The sequence below is a fragment of the Hypanus sabinus genome, chromosome 13 (genome assembly GCF_030144855.1).
Source record: "Hypanus sabinus isolate sHypSab1 chromosome 13, sHypSab1.hap1, whole genome shotgun sequence".
In the NCBI taxonomy this organism is placed as follows: domain Eukaryota; kingdom Metazoa; phylum Chordata; class Chondrichthyes; order Myliobatiformes; family Dasyatidae; genus Hypanus; species Hypanus sabinus.
The window spans coordinates 64,409,455-64,426,987 of NC_082718.1; the positions used below are offsets into that span (position 1 = coordinate 64,409,455).

Sequence of the window (17,533 nt, forward strand, 5' to 3'; positions counted from 1 at the left end):
GATCGTACCTGACATTGGCTGAACAGGTAAGGGTGTTTCTTCCCAGCAGTTTGCTCAGCAGTGAGCCACTGTAGAGCTGAAGATTTTGGAGATGTTGCATATGAAACCTCCACCACTGTCTGCTGGCCTCTAAGATTAGAAATTATAGAGATCAGTACAGAGTAGAAATTTGTCCACTTGAAGATCAGCATGGTCATCTACGGATGGAGCTAAAGAGATGAGGTAAATCCAAATGAATTTTTGACATCTCCATTTACTCAGGAGAGTGACGGTCTATAGAAATGAGTCGAAACAGCAGTGAGGTAGTTACAAAAGAGGAAGCTCTGCTGCCTTGAGATAACAAGACCTTGTGGGAGCTGGTGCAGAAATTGCTCAGGCCCTGCAGATATTTAAAACATCAGCTATGGGTAAGAGAATAGCTAATGTTGTTCCATTGTTTGAGAAAGGTTCTAAGAATGTCAGAAAGTTATGGGCTGGTGAGGCTGACGTCAGTAGTGGGCAAGTTATTGGAAGGTATTTCAAGGGACCAGATACGAGTATTTGCATAGACAGGGCCTGATTAAGGATCAGCAACATGGCTTTGTATATCCTAGGGCATGCCTAACCAATCTTATACAGCTTTGAGGAAGTTACCAGGAAAGATGATGAATGAAAGGGAGTAGATATTGTTTAGATTGACTTTAGCAAAGCCTTTGACAAGGACCCAAATGGAAGGCTAGTCAAACAGATTCAGGCATTGGCATTCAGGATGAGGTAGTAAATTGGATTTCACACTGGCTTTGGGAAAGAAGCCAGTGATTGGTACTAGGTGTGTTGCTGTTTGTCATATATCAATGATCTGGATGATAATGTGGTAAGATGAATCAGCAAATTTGCAGATGACAAAAAAGATTGGGGGTGTAGTGGACAGTGAGGAAGGATATCAAAGTTTGCAGTGGGATCTGGACCAACTGGAGACGTGTGCTGAAAACAGCAGATGGAATTTGATGCAAACAAGTGTGAGGTGTTGCACTTTGGGAGGACAAACCAGGGCAGGTCTTGCACTGTGAATGAAAGGGCAATAAGGAGTGCTGTAGAACAGAGGGATCTGGAAATACAGATCCATAATTCCTTGGAAGTGGCATCACAAGTAGATAGGACAGTAAAGAGAGCTTTTGGCACATTGCCCTTCATAAAGGATGTTAGGATGTTATGTCGAAGTTGTACAAGAAGTTTCTGAGGTCATATTTAGAGTATTGCATGTAGTTCTGGTCACCTACCTACAGAAAAGATATTTAATATGATTGATTGAATGAATGCAGAGAACACTTACAAGGATGTTTTCAAAACTTAAGGTCTTGCGTTATCAAGAAAGGTTGAACAGGTTAGGACATTATTCCCTGGAGCGTAGGAGAACATGGGGAGAATTCATAGAGGTATACAACATTACAAGAGATAGAGATTAGTTTTAATGCAAACAGGCTTTTTCCACTAACATTCACCGAGACTAGAAATAGAGGTCATGTGTTAAGGGTGAAATGTGATTTAAAGGAAACTTGGGGGAAAACATCTTCACTCAGAGGGAAGAGTGAGTATACAAGTTGCTGCAGAAGTGACGGATGCAGGCACATTTGCTACATTTAGAGAAGCTTGGATAAGTACATGGATACGGACAACTATATTCCAGGTGTGGTTGATGGGTCAAGAATGAATAACAGTTTGGCATAGATTTGATGGGCCAAAAGGCCTATTTCTGTACTGTAGTGCTGCATGATTCTGTGAATATGTTCATTTAAATTCATGTTAACTTGTTTGTTATGTACAAGAACATAGGCAAATAACAATTAGGAGTAGGCCATCTGGTCCATTGAGCTTGCTCTGCCATTCAAAAATATCATGACTGATCTGGCCATAGATTCAACTCCACCTACCTGCCTTTTCCCCATGACACTTCTTTTCTATGTAAAAATACACTGCATCTTAAATATATATTCTACTACTTCCCTGAACACAGAATTTCAGATTCACTACTCTGAGAAAAGCAGTCTCACACCCTCCGTCCTAAATCTATTCCCCTGAATCTGGGGCTATGCTCCCTATTTCTTGTCTCACTGACCAGCGGAAACAATTTTCCTGCTTCTATCTCATCTGTGTCTTTCATAATTATATTTGTGTTTCTATAAGATTCTCTCTCATTCTTCTGAACTTCAGCAGGTATAGTTCCAGGTGACTCGATCACACCTCGTATGGTAACCCCCTCATCTCCAGAATCAACCTGGTTAACCTCCTCTGCACAACCTCCAAAGTCAAAATATCCTTTCACAAGTAAGCAGACCAGAACTACCAACAGTACTCTAGGAGCAGTCTAACTAGCACTCTAAAGTTGCAGCATAGCCTCTCTGTTCTTAAATTCAGTTCCTCTAGCAATGAAGGCCTACATTTAATTTCCCTTCTTGTTATCCTATTGCACCTACAAACCAACCTTTTGTGATTCATGCACAAGCACTCCCAAGCTACTCTGCACAAAAGCATGCTCCAACCTATCACCAATTAAATAATCTTTTATTTTTCCTTCCATATGGGTGACTTTGCATTTACCAATGTTGTACTCCATCTACCACACCCATGCCCATTCACTGAACCTATCTATATCTCTCTTCAGACTTTCCATATCATCTGCACAATTTGCTTTCCCAGTCTATTCAGAGACATCAGCAAACGTATACACCACAGTACATCCCATCTTCCAAATTGTTAACGTGCATCATGAACAGTTGCAGGCCCAACACAGACTCTTGCGGCATTCCGCATATAACAGACTGCCAACCACAGAAACACCCATTTATCCCAACTGCCTTCTACTGGTTAACCAATCTTCTACCCATGCTAATACACACAAAGTGCTCGAAGAACTCAGCTGGTAAGGCAGCGTCATTGGAAGGGAGGGGAAAGAATACAAGCTAGCAGGTGATAGGGAAAACCAGGCAAGAGGGAAGGTGGGTGGGTGTGGAAGGGAGTGAAGTGAGAAGCTGGGAGGTGGTAGATGATAGAAGTACAGGACTGAAGGAAAAATCTGACCAGGGAGTGAACCATGGGTGAGAGGTGAGGAGAGGAACCAGGGGGAGTTGATGGACAGGTGAGGAGAAGAGAAGGGGTATGTGGGGAACCACAATGGTGAATAGAAAGAGTGGGGGGGGGGGTTTAGAAATTACTGAACTTTAGAGAAATAAATGCTCGTGCAGTCAGGTTAGAGGCAACCCAGACAGAATATGACATGCTGGTTCTCCAACCTGAGGGCGAGTTCATCATGGCTGCAGAGTATCTTTCCCCAACCCCCACCTTATTCTGATTTCTTTCCCCATTTTTTCCAGTCCTGATGAAGGGTCTCAGCCTGAAACATTGACTGTTTATTCCTTTCCATACTTTCTGCCTGACTGGCAGTTACTCCAGCGTTTTGTGTATGCAGATGCTGGATATCCAAGGCAATAGAATCTCTTGTGTTTATTACATGGTAATACAATACCCCAAGTTCATACATTCATACCTCATGGATAAGTCTTCTATGTGACACATTATTGAAAATCTTCTAGAAAACCATGTATACAAATCCACCTATTCCCCTCTATCCACTGTACTCACTATATCCTCAAAGAATTCCAGTTAGTTTGTTGAACAGGACCTGCCCCTCATGTCTGCCTTGATGGAACCACTTCTACTTGGATGTCTTGTTATTTCTTCCTCAATGATAGCTTCAAGCATTTTCCTGACTACAGACATTAAGCTAACTGGCTTATAGTTACCTGCCTTTTGCCTACATTCTTTTTGAAACAGTGATATTACATTTGTTGTCTTCCAATCTGCCGGAACGTGCCCAGAGTCCAGAGTATTTTGGTATCTACTACAACCGTTTTGTTCAGTGGTGCATCCTATCAGGACCAGAGGATTGTCTAACTTTACACCTATTAATTTGCTCTTTATTGACAGTGATTGTATCGAGGTCCTCACCTACCATCACATACATAATATCTCTTTGGTGTGTTAGACATGTCCACCACAAAGACTGACATGAAATAATCATTCAAGGCCTCAGCCATTTCCACATTACCCAATATCAATTCCCCCTTCTCATCTTCCAATTGACTTGCTTTCATATCCAATTCAGTTTAAGAGCTATTCATGAGCAGAAATTTTGCCATGCTCAGGCTAATGTCATAGTGTTTTTTGCTATACTGTTCTATATCCTTACGTAACTGCAGCAAGTACTGTACAGGCAGTTGCCATTTTGAAGCTGAACACAGAAGCCTATAACAAAAGATAAAATAAAGGACATAATGAAAGCTTTTAAAATTAGATCAGATCTCTATAATCTGCTACATTTAGCCCATCTCGTCATTTACACCTGCACTGCCATGAAATTGCTTAGTACAATGGATGCTGATGAGCCAAATTAAGACTTCAACAGATTTAATATCCATACCGTAACAATTCAAATGGAAGGGAAATGGTCAAGGGTGTTCCTTTAAAGCTGTGCTCTTCTCCAAGTGAAAATTTTGCTTCAAGTCCATTGCTAGTAGCCTTGATTATTTCAAGGTCTCGTGTATCCAAGGTCTGTAAATAAAATGCAAATACTGAGTCCAAACAAAGTATGGAAAGTTACACATCATTATTTTCTGAGCTTTACACAGTGGTAATTAAATTAGTTCTGTGGATGCACCATTTAAATTGTGAAAATGATATGTGCCATTAAAATATTGTTTTACTTCATGAGAGCAAGTGAAAACCTTCTCCAGCAAGTTAATTACATCACAAGAACACAAGCAAATAGGAGCAGAACACCATCATGTTCTTCGAGCCTGCCTCACCATTTTATACAATTATGGCTGATATAAGCTACCATCAATTACTCTTCTAGGCCATTTCTATATACCCTTCTATATGTCAATCTATCAAATATTTATCCATAACCATTTTAATTACTTCTGAAGATCCAGCTTCCACCGCATGCCAGGCAGAGAACTGCAGAGATTCACCACCCTGGGCAAGAACATAGTCTAATTAGCTCAGTTTTAAATGACTGGCCCCTTATTTTATCACTATATTCCCTTCCTAGAGACTCTCTACACTAGTGAAAACATCTCAACATCTATCCTGTCACACTCCTCAGGATATTGCATTTTGAACAAGGTCATTCTTCTGAACTCTAAGGAATATGGGCCCAAGCTACTCAGTCTTGGAAGGTCAACCCTCTAACCCATGAATCAGCCCGGTGAATTTCCTTAATACTATCACCAGTATTATTCTAGCTTTTGTTTTTAGGTAAGGGGACTAAAACTGTACACAGTATTCCAGATGCAGCCTCACCAATACCCTGTACAATTACAACAAAATCTCATCTTTAAAATCCATTCCTTTTACAATTAAGTCCAAAATGCTGTTTGTCTTCTTAACTAATCGTTTGACCAGCTTGCTAGCATTTAGGCTACATTCACCGGATAATTTTGAAAACGCCGGTTTCGCGTAAAAACGATAGGCATCCACACAATGCTTTTTTGAAATTATCTCTATCCACACTGAAACGGAGATTTCTGCGAAACTCCTCCACCTGCACATGCGCAGGACACATCTACCAAAAACAAGCAACATGTTTGGTAAACACGAGGAAATCTGTAGATGCTGGAAATTCAAGCAACATACACAAAATGCTGATGGAACGCAGCAGGCCAAGCAGCATCACTAGGGAGAAGTGCTGTCGACGTTTCAGGCTGAGACCCTTCGTCAGGAGTCCTGTGGAGGATTTTCTCCTAAAGTAGAGAACTTTCGCTTCTAACATTAGAAATATCTTGTATAAAAGGATTGAGATATTAGTGGATTATGATTAACATCACTCATGGAGAGCAAAATAAAATAGGATAATAAGAAAACATTATGGCTGGCATAATTGAGTAAGTGATGCTCTTAGAATCTCAGCTCTTCACAATACAGTGGATTCTGGTTAACTGGGCCAACAGTTAATTGGGGCAGTTGCTTACTTGGGACAACTCTTAAAGAACAAAAACAAAACTAGAAAATAGCCAGGATTCCCTTTGCTTATTTGAGACAGGAGTCTGTTGGTGAACACTTGCTAACTAATGTCAATGTGTGCATATCGTGTGGCTATTAGACGGTATACCTGACTTAGAGCGAATAGTTTTTAAAAGAGTTTCATTTGTGTGTCTGTGTTCAAAAAGCAGTGATTTTTTGTCTCTGATAGTTGGCAAGAAATAAACAGTAAGACAATTCAGAACTGTTTTACTCACTGTGGCTTCAACTGTTCAGGTTTGGAGATGCCAGAAATGGCTGGGAATGAAAATGAAATGATTTCACTACTTCCAACAAGTTAGGCTCTAGGAAGAATTAAGGTATCAATCGTCTTGACTGTTACAATTAAAGTGAAGATTTGAAGGATTCAATTATCATAGGCACTGTTTGGAGGCAACCCACTATCTGCACTAGATATCTGTGCTGATTTTGTTCATTTACAGTCAAAAGAACACACCCGCATCCACTAAATGAATTCTTCTGTCAATAACAATTAGGAACAAAAAGCTTTATAGTAGGTGCAGTAGTTTCGGTTTTATAGTAGGTGCAGTAGTTTCGGTTACATTCCAATTTATTGTGTATTGCATTTAAATACATAATTTATTACTCAGTCAAGTAGGCTGTTTTTAAATACCTTTTTAACAATTTCATGAGACCTTAGCTAATTGGGGCAGCCACTTAATTGAGCCAAAATGTACTGGCTCCCATGTGTCCAAATCATCCAGAATCCACTATACATTTAAATGACTTGGCTGATCATAATCATCTTAAAAGGACCACCTTCTCATGCAGAAATGTTTGTTTTGCCCTTTATGCATTTGAAACACAGTATTTTATATAACTACTATAAAACTATCACTTGGACTTTGTTTTGTAACTCTTGACTTCAGTTTACTAAAAATCTTAGCACTAGACTCCTATCTGACTTTTTGTCTGCAAGAGTAAAAAAAATGGAAAGCTGTTTACTGTTTTAATTATTTTTGCAGAACCAAGGGTCTTTTGGGAATGGTACCATTCAATTAACCTGTGGCAAGATTTTAACAGATAGCAAGGTTTGCAGAGCTTTACAGTTAAGTGGGAGTGGGACTTTGAAAGAAGTGTAATAAATTGCAGACTTTTTTTTAAATCATGTAATAAAATGTCTACATTGACAATTTTTTACAATGTAATAAAATGTCAACATCTACAATTTATTACCCCTTTTTAATGTCAGCAAATTTCAGAAAGATAATATCAAATCAAAGTGTACGATCCAAGGGTCAATTCAACAAGAAGTTGTCAAAATTAGCTCATTGCTTACTCCACAGTAAATGCTTTGCGTTTTCTCAGGTGCTCTGATGCAATTTTCACAGAAATCCCATTAAAAGGGATGACCACACAGAAGTGTGCTTTCAATTTTACTAAAAGCTGACCATACCATTCTTTAATGTCTGTCAATGCTTTTCAAATCCAGTTTTCAAAAAAGCATTTAAATTTCATTGACAACACACAAACTCCAGAATTTTAAAAGGAAACATTTCTCCCCAAACCTACCACATTCTCAGTTTTAGCAACGTTATTTGTTTAAACACATAAATGGATGCAGTTTCTCTGCAACTTTGGAACTGAGATCCTATCAACATTTCTTGGCACAGAGAATCAGATAATGCTGATTAACTGCCAGATTGCACAAGAGAGTAAAAAAGCATCAGTCACCAAGACAAATAGCAAGTGCAAATTAAAAGACATAACAGGCAAAAATAAGACCTGCCCAACTAATGAACACAGCATAAAACACACCTGTCTTTATTAAAGACATTTCCCAGAAATCATAAAGTAGCCTTCTATGCCATAACATTTCAAATATTTTTTTCTAAATTTTAAGCGTTGAGAGGTGCTACCTCTAGCACTCCTTCAGGTAGAGAGCTTCAGGTTGCAACCACACTGAGAAAATATTCCTAATAAAACCCCTCTCAACTTTAATGAGGAGTAACATTTGAAACGAGGGAAAGTGATTACAAGGATTAAGTTGAACAGTTCACTGATTACATTTTCATATTTGTATATATTTCTTTCTGATACTATGGTAAGTTATTCATCACACTAAACCTCTCTTGTCAATTCAATTCTTCCACACATTGCCTCGAAAGCTATTCTCTCCCAGATGCCTCTGAACTTCTGATTCCACTACCACGTAGACTAGGAATAACTTATGGGCCAATCAACCTTCCAACCAGCACAAGTTTGGGACACGGATAGGAACCCACTTGAAAAACGCGTACAGATTGACACACCAGACGTCCACATCAAACCCAGGTCACTGAAATACCACCGCAATTCTCCTCCTGATACAAGTACTATATTGCGTTGTTTGTTTGGCAATTATAAAAAAGATCAAGATTTAGTGAGCAATGCACCTTAAAACTCATCCATGCAACTTATGCGACACCTCATTCCAAGGCAAAAGGCATATATTTGCAACATAAGACCACGATACAGGAACGATATAGGAACCACACCAACTTACGGGACTCAGTGCTCTCCAAAAATGACCACAGCCCCAACATCCCATTTCATTCCACCCCGTTCAACCCGCCAGATATCACCAATCTCTCCCGGCGACAGAGGCAAGGCGAGGCCGAGGGGCAGCCCAGAACAAGCCGTGGTACCGCACACCGGTCTCGGGAAGAAGCTCCTCTCCCTCACCGTTCGCCACCCCGGACGGCACGTACCAGAGAGGCCAGCCCATCCCGCAGCGCTTCCACCGTTAGCGCAGCACGGGCTTGCAGCCGGCGGCACTCGAAGTCTACGCGCAGTGTCAGCGCCAGGTGCCGTGTGGTCCAAGCACACTGGTCCGTGAAGGAGATGCTGTCGCCATGGCAGAGCCGTTGCTGCGGCCGCTCCATCGTCGTCCGCCGCCCGCCGCCCGCCGCCGACTCCCTCTGTGCGCGCCTCTCCGCAAGCCCCGCCTTCTGATTGGGTGACGGACACCCATGTCCCATCAAACCTTGCGGGAGGAAGCGCATGAGTTCGGGTTTGTGCAGAGGAGCCTGAGGAGGGCTGGGGTTGGTAATGGGTTTATGGTCTTGGAGGGCACTGAGCAGGAAGATCCACATATCTTCCTCGTGGAGCCATGTAAGAGTCAATGATTGATCTCCCATTTTTATAAACTCCAAAAAGTAGAGACAAACCTGGCCAATCTCTCTTCATATACGTAATTGACCTGTCACCCTGAGTCTAAGCCACACTTTCCCTGCAGTAAAAATATCCTCTCTTTAGAAAGACCATTTTCAGGAAACCAAATTGCACATGATATTTTAGGTGCGATTTCAAGGCCCTGTATAATCGAAAACATAGATTAATTTTTGTTTTCCCTAATGGAGAAAATCTTTTCAATCTCATTTAGAATATCTCAATCAGAACTGTAAATGCCTAACAGCTCAGGTGTTTCATTCCCTTAACTTTGTTTCCCTTGCCACATAATACTTTTTATAATGCTGATTACATTGTAAATACATGCTGGTATTCACATTTTATTACATATCCATACTATAACCTCTAACTGATTTTTATATAATTCTTTATTCTTTGGAATTGTTGCATATTGTGCCAACACACCACAGTCAGTTCATAATATATGTAAATGAATGTAGCAAATAAAGTTTATTTTTGATCCTTCAGTATCTGTGTACCTACAGTACATCCAGCCAGATATTTCATCCCCTTCTTCAAAAGCGTTAACTTTTTTCCCTGTCACCTATCCGCCTGTCCTGATCTGCATCTTCAGAATTACATTTCTAGTTTTCAACAACTGCAATTTTCTGCTATTCGTTGCTTCCTGTCCTTTAGTCATCCCAAACAGATTATTCATCGGTCCTCTATATTTAAGAGAATTCAAATCTATATTGAAGTTTAACAAAGATTAGCATGCACCCCCCCCCCCGACCTTGTTTATTGCACTCAGTGCTTTCGATGTGGCCTCCTCTACATACAATGCCATACAGATGTGGTGATTGAATTGTTGAGTGCCTGCAATCCAATGATATCTGGAGCACTCAGTTGCCAGCCATTTTAATTCCCATTCCCTTTCTCACACTGACCTGCTTGTCCTCAGCCTCCTCCTCTACCAGCATGCCAAACACAAAGAAGGAAGCAGCACCTCATGTTCTATCTGGGTAGTCTACAACTTAATGGCACGAGTACTAAATTGTCCAGTTTTAGATAATCTGCCTCCTTTTTTCTTCCTTTTTTCAGTCATTTTTTTTCCTGATCATCCCATCCTTTAGCCACTGATCAGCCTATTTATTTCCCCCTTCTTCCACCTAGTCCATCTATCCATCACCTAACACACTCTCACTAGGTTCTCTTCCCCCCCCCCCCACTGTTCCCATCTGCCTGTCAACCTCTCTTATTTGATTCCATGCTCCCTCCTCCTTTCCTCTTAGCTTCCATCGTCCACAGCCATTTCACCTCCCAGCCCTATTTCCACTCTTCCCACCTCCATCTGCCTATCATCACTCCTCATCTAGCATATATTATTTGCCAACTCTTAGACTCATAGAACACGAAGGCACAAAAACAGGCCCTTCAGCCCATCCAGTCGATACCAAAGGGTTATTTTCCTTTGCAAACACAAGAAAATCTGCAGATGCTGGAAATCCAAAGTAAAACACACAAAATGCTGGACAAATTCACCAGGCCAGGCAGTATCTATGGAAAAGGATAAACAGTCAACATTTCGGGCCGAGACCCTTCATCAGGTCTGGAAAGGAAGAGGAGAAGTCAGAGTACGAAGGGTGAGGGGAGAAGTACAAGGTGGCAGGTGATAGGTGAAACCAGGAGAGAGGGACTGGTTGAAGTAAAAAGCTGGGAAATTGATATGTGAACGAGATACAGGGCAGGAGAAGGGGAAATCTGATAGGAGAGGACAAAAGACTATGGAAAGAAGGGAAAGGGGAGGAGCACCAGAGGGAGCTGATGGGCAGGTAAGGTGAGAGAGGGAAACAGAAATGGGGAATGGTGAAGGAGAGGGGGAGGCAACTACTGGAAGAAATCAAACCTCTCTCCTCCTGATTTCTATCACCTTCCACCTTATACTTCCTCCCCTAACCCCAACTTTGTATTCTGGCTTCTCTTCCTTTCCAGACCTGATGAAGGGTCTTGGCTTGAAACATTGACTCTTTACTTTTTCCCATAGATACTGTCTGGCCTGCTGAGTTTCTCCAGCATTTTGTATGTGTTGCTTTGGTTTTCTGCCCAGGTCCCATCTTGCTGGCTTCTCTTTATACTGGCTGTCTTTAGTCTCCTTTCAGGCTAGTTGAGGAACTTGACCTCAAATGTTGACTGTCTATTTCTCTCCACAGATCTTACCTGACCCGCTGAGTTCCTCTTGCTTTTTGCTCTTTTATTAACACTTTGCCTTCATTATTATAAGAATCAAAATCAGGTTTATTATCACCAGCATGTGACATGAAATTTGATAACTTAGCAGCAGCAGTTCAATGCAATACATAATATAGAAAATAAAAAATAAATAAAATTATATAAATAATCAATTACAGTATACATATATTGAATAAATTTTAAAACATGCAAAAGACAGAAATACTGTATATTAAAGAAAGTAAGGTAGTGTCCAAGGGTCCATTGTCCACTTAGGATTCAGATAGCAGAGGGGAAGAAGCTGTTCCTGAATCACTGAGTGTGTGTCTTCAGGCTTCTGTACCTCCTACCTGGTGGTAACAGTGAGAAAAGGGCATGCCCTGGGTGCTGGAGGTACTTAATAATGGACGCTACCTTTCTGAGACACTGTTCCCTGAAGATGTCCTGGGTACACTTTGTAGGCTAATGCCTAAGGTGGAGCTGACTAGATTTACAACCCTCTGCAGCTTCTTTAGGTCCTGTGCTGTAGCGCCCCCTCCCCCCATACCAGCCAGTGATGTAGCCTGGCAGAATGTTCTCCATGGTACATCTATTGAGGTCTTTGAGTGTATTTGTTGACATGCCAAATCTTTTCAACTCCTAATAAAGTATCTTCTTTATAACTACATCGATATGTTGGGAGGGACCAGTTAGATCCTCAGAGATCTTGACACCCAGGAACTTGAAGTTGTTCACTCTCTCCGCTTCTGATCCCTCTATGAGAATTGGTATGTGTTCCCTCGTCTTACCCTTCCTGGAGTCCTCAATCAGCTCTTTCGTCTTACTGATGTTGAGTGCCAGGTTGTTGCTGCAGCACCACTCCACTAGTTGGCATATCTCACTCCTGTACACCCTCTCATGCTTGCTTCCTGAAGAAAAAAAAACTAACAGATCAGAGAAATCTGGAACAGGTGAAAGAAGTCTATGGCTTGAACAATTGAGATAATGTCAAATTCCTTTTGATTTATAGACCAAAATTGTATAAGATCCATTTTTGTAACATGATTAATTATTAGTTTTAAAGGACATAATTGCAGTTGAAAACATGATGTGGCAAATGTCAATAACCAATAAACCGTATTCTTAAAATAATACAGGAGCAGGCTACTCAGCCATACTTACTATGAATGGGTTCTACTCAAAAGTTGATAATTTTGGTTACTGTTAAAACTCTAAAATATATCTAAGGATGCATTTTCTTAATTTACTCATGGCCTTGCCAACATTTAGAACATTCCAGCACAGTACAGGCCCTTCAGCCCACAATGTTGTGCCAACCTACATTAATTTATTCCATGATTAATCTGGCCCTTCTTTACTACACAGTCCATTATCCTCTATTTTTTTTTCAATTACGTGCCTATCTCTAATAACTGTCCCTGGTGTATCACCTCTACCACCATACCCAGCACTGTTGTCTGTGTAAAAAAAACAGCAATTTTATGCCTACATGCTATAATTTTTGATTTATCAGTAGTCCAGAACTCTGTCTTTCTCACTTTAAATATTCTTACTTACTCATCATCTTTCTGGGAGAGAGAATATAGATCACAATCCCTTTTCCCCTCTCCTTATTTCCTGTATCTCTATGACTTTTTCTTATACATTTGTGCATCAGCTTCCCTCAGGTAGCATGGTGGTGAATTTGTCGGTGTGCTGCTTCAGGGAGCCAGGTTTAAACTTGTCTTTGCATACTCTGTACATTGAGTTTGCATGATCTCTCTCATGATAGTCCGGGCCTCCGCTGACTGCTCTGGTTTCTACATCTTGTTCCAAAATAGAGTCATCTGAGGGTGGCATGGCAGCATAGCAGTTAGGTTAACCCTACCACAACACCATTGTTTGCACTGCTGTTTGAAAGCAGTTTTTATGTCCTCCCCGTAACCGCGTTGGTTTCCTCTGGGCACCCCAGATTCCTCCCATATTCCAGAAACGTATGGTTAGGGATAGTACATTACGGGCATGTTATGTTGGTAGTGGAAGTGTGGCGATATTTGCTACTGCCTAATATATAATCCTCACTAATTTGATTTGACACATTTCACTGTATGCTCCGATGTACATATAACAAATAAAGCGAATCTTTTATCTTTAAAATTTGGCCACTGTAAAAAATATTCCTTGGTGCAGAAAGAATCAAAGGAAAGTTAATGGGCATGTGTGGGAGGTAATACATTGCAGGCATAAGGAGAGGTGGAATGGAACTTGATGGGATTGACCCCGCTCGAGATGGTTGGGTCCTAATGATCTTCTGTTAGTTAGATTCCACCTGCTGCTGATAAACTGAATAGCCAAAAGAGGGCACTCTGTGGTGCTGACTTTTAAAAAACTGCTGTGAAGTCAAAAACATTAAGAGCAGTTTCAGCCCTCTAATGCACAGGATACTTGTATGTTAGGTCTGTTCTGCTGTTCCAGACCAGATGTCGGTTATAAGAATTTTTTATATGTAACTTTATGTCTCTGCCATGTTAAAAATTCTTCCCTATAAAACAGTGAATATTAAAAGAATGCATGGAATCTACTCACTACTTCAACTTGCTGGTATCGGGACTGCTTAGTAGTGAAATTCTGAGTTCTGTTTAAAAGTTATCTTGAACCCCTCCAGGCTTGAAGGAGTGTGACACTATTGGAAGTACTAGCTTTGGAAAAAGATCTATGGAAAAGATCTGATAGCATTCTTCAGAGAACAGTAGCATAATTCTCTTCCATGTCCTATCCAACATGTATCCCTGAAAAATATAATTAAAGCAAAATATACTGTATGTTATTTTGTTGTTTGCAGGACTTGCTATACTTAACTTCTGTTTGGTCTATTTAAAAGCCACTATATTTCAAAAGGCTTTGGCACATGCTGAAGATATGAGAGGAAAAGAAGTGTATGTAAAATTCCTTCCTTTCTGCTCTGTTAACGAAATGGCATTTCTTCCATTTCAAAAACATGTTCCTAGTTTTGTATCACCATTCCCTTTTTAATCGGTAATTAATTTGTGCTTATTCCTTAAACTTACTTGGAAATAAGCAAACAGGACAATGTATTCTTTAACCAAAGCATTTTACTACAACTTCTTAAAAAAAATTGAAAATAACTTTATTGAAAGTTAAAGCAAAACTGAATTTGACTGTTCTGTATGGTAGCAATTCAAAGTAAGAATCAAGTGGACTCAATCCAATACATCATTGGCACATCCCTCCCCACCATCATAACTATCTACATGAGGTGCTGCCTCAGAAAAGTAGCATCTGTCATCAAAGACACCCAACATAAAGGTTATGTCATCTTCCCATGGCTATCATCAGGCAGATTTACTGAAGCCTGAAGTCCCACATCACCAGGTTCAAAAACAGCAACTTCCCTTCAACTATTTGGTTCTTAAATTAACCTGCACAACTCTAATCACCCTTTCAGTACAGTCATACTTCGATGGCTTTGCACTATAATGAACATTTTTTTGATTTTATTGTGTTCTTGAACAATTAATGTAAAATATATGTTTATTTTATGCTTACGTTTAGTTTTACAGTGAATGTTATCTATCTGTTCATATGCACCTGGGATGTTGCTGCACACAAGTTTTTATTGCATCTGACCATAAATGTACTCGACTGGACAATCTGAGAAAGAACCTTCCATTATCACCTATCAAGCCAATATCATAACCCATTGGCTAGCTTATTCTGTACCCTGTGTGTTCTAACCTTCCAAACTGACCTACTACATGGGATCTTGTCAAATGTCTTGCTTAAGTCCACATAGGCAATATCTACTGCTCTTCCCTCATTCAATCATCTTTTCAAAAAGCTCAATCAAATGTATAAAATGACACGCTGATCATCCCCAGTCAGTCTTGCGACTGAACATAGAACATAACGGGATCCTTCGGCCCATGATGTTGTACTGACTTTTTAACCTGCACTAAGATAAATCTAACCCTTCCCTCCTATATAGCCCTTCATTTTTCTATCAGCCATGTGCCTCTAAATATCCCAAATGTATCTGCCTCTACCACTACTCCAGCCCACAAACCACACACCGCTCACCTTTCCAAATGCAAACAAATTTTGTCTCAGAATCCCTTTCAATAACTTTCCCTCTACTGGTATTAGGCTCACTGGCCTGTAGTTCCTTGTAATTTTTTTTTATTGAAGTTCATCATCAAACAAACATTTCCATAAGATGTATTTCAGACATTGTACATATATATCACAAATCTCCACAAAGTATTTATCTGAGGTATACACTTATAGAAAAAAAGTGGAAAGAAAAAGCAAGCAAAAGGAAAGAACTAGGAAGTGATCTTTTTTTTACAAATATATTCATTGATTTGTGACAATAAAATCAGGCCTATGAGGCATTATGTAGTTAAACCATTTTTCCCAGTATGAATCAAATTGTTCCAGCTTATGAGTAACATGCTGTTCTCTTCTCCATTTTGTAAATGTCCTTTGTGATTTCCATCCATGCATTTAAAGTTGGGCTCTCCTGTGATAACCATTTCCTAGTAAGAGTCTTTTTACCAGCCACCAACAGTATATTCATTAAATATTTATCTCTTTTCAACCATTCTTGAGGTATATATCCAAAATATATGGTCTTACTCTCTAAGGGTATTTCACATTTAAAGATATCTTGTAGGTCATTGTGTCAGAGCAGTCCCAAAAAAATATGATAATGATTTGCATTTTGATTTCCACAGTTCCTCCAGCAAACAGGGAGGTTACTATCATAATGGGATTTCTGAGAGGGTGTAATAAAATATCTTATCAAGTTTTTCCATCCAAACTCCCTCCATTTCTGTGAACTGGTACACTTCCATTGATACCTCCATATTGTTGTCCATTCTTCCTCAGATATAATTATCCCTCCCTCCTTCTCCCATTTTGTTTTAATGTATGAAGTCGAATATGTTTTAAGATTTGACAACCCCTTGTACGTGCTTGAAATGATTCTACTACCGTTATCTGAATTAAATGCTTTTCTAAATAGCTCTATCAAGCATGTATTTGCCTTTGTTACAGTTTTAAGCGTCTTATTAACATATTGTCACATCTGTATATACTGATAAAAATCGTGTTTTTCTAATTAAGTGTTTCTCTTTAAGCATTTCAAAACTGAACGATGTTCCTTCTTTCATTATGTTGCAAAGAACTGTTATTCCTTTAGCTGTCCAGTCCTTAAATCTAGCATCCAATTTATTTGGTGTAAAATCCGAGTCATATGCACACCATTTAAGAATTACAATATCTCCCTCTAGATTATATTCTTTTATAGTAGTTTTCCATATTTTAAGAGTCAATTTCACCCATGGGTTATCAATAGTATTTGTGTACCTTTGCAGGTTGTTATCAACCAAAATTGCTTGTATGGGGATGGGAAGTACCCACTCCTCAATGTTTTTCCATTGAGTGTCATATGATGAGTTGCACCAACATATCACAGCTCTCAACTGTGCTGCAAAATAATAATCTCTAAGAGAAGGTAGGCCTCATCCCCCCTTTTCCTTTGCTAATTGTAAAGTTTTGAGACGAACTCTAGGCCTTTTACCCTGCCAAATATACCTTGATAACATCTTGTTCCATTCATTGAATTGATTTTGATTAATCTCTATTGGTACAGTCTGAAAGAGATATAACAGTCTGGGCAGTATATTCATTTTAATAGACTCAATCCTTGAACTGAGACTGAAAAAAGGAATCAGGTTCCATCTTGCCACATCTTCCTTAATTTTTTTTATATAAAGGCTGATAATTACATTCTGATAATTTTGTCAAATCTTTTGGCATAATGATGCCCAATTATTTGAAAGACTCTGTGTGCCATGCCCAGGGGTATCTACTTTCAATTTCTCTTGGTGGGTTATAGTAATATGAAAGTAATTGGGTTTTATCTATGTTGATCTTGTATCCTGATAATTGACCATATTGTTCAAAGGATTTAGGTAAAGAGTATGCCGGTTGCCCTAGATAGATCAAAATGTCATCCGCATAACAAGCCAATTTATGCTCTGTCCCTTTAATAGTAATTCCCCTGATATATTCATTTTGTCTAATGTATTGAGCTAATGTTTCCAGATATAAC

The 17,533-nt window shown here is 39.6% G+C and overlaps 1 protein-coding gene across 1 annotated transcript in view; it reads right to left on the reverse strand.

The window, feature by feature from the left end:
- The window catches only part of lta4h (leukotriene A4 hydrolase), an 81,176-nt gene extending 71,964 nt beyond the window's left edge, over positions 1–9,212 (reverse strand). The window contains exons 1-3 of the mRNA XM_059987816.1: positions 8,769–9,212; positions 4,457–4,587; positions 9–129 (exon numbers count right to left, since the gene is read on the reverse strand). Coding sequence (XP_059843799.1) covers positions 9–129; positions 4,457–4,587; positions 8,769–9,197 — 681 coding nt within the window. The 5' untranslated portion in view covers positions 9,198–9,212. The remainder of the gene's footprint in view (positions 1–8; positions 130–4,456; positions 4,588–8,768) is intronic.
- Positions 9,213–17,533: the final 8,321 nt, after the last annotated feature.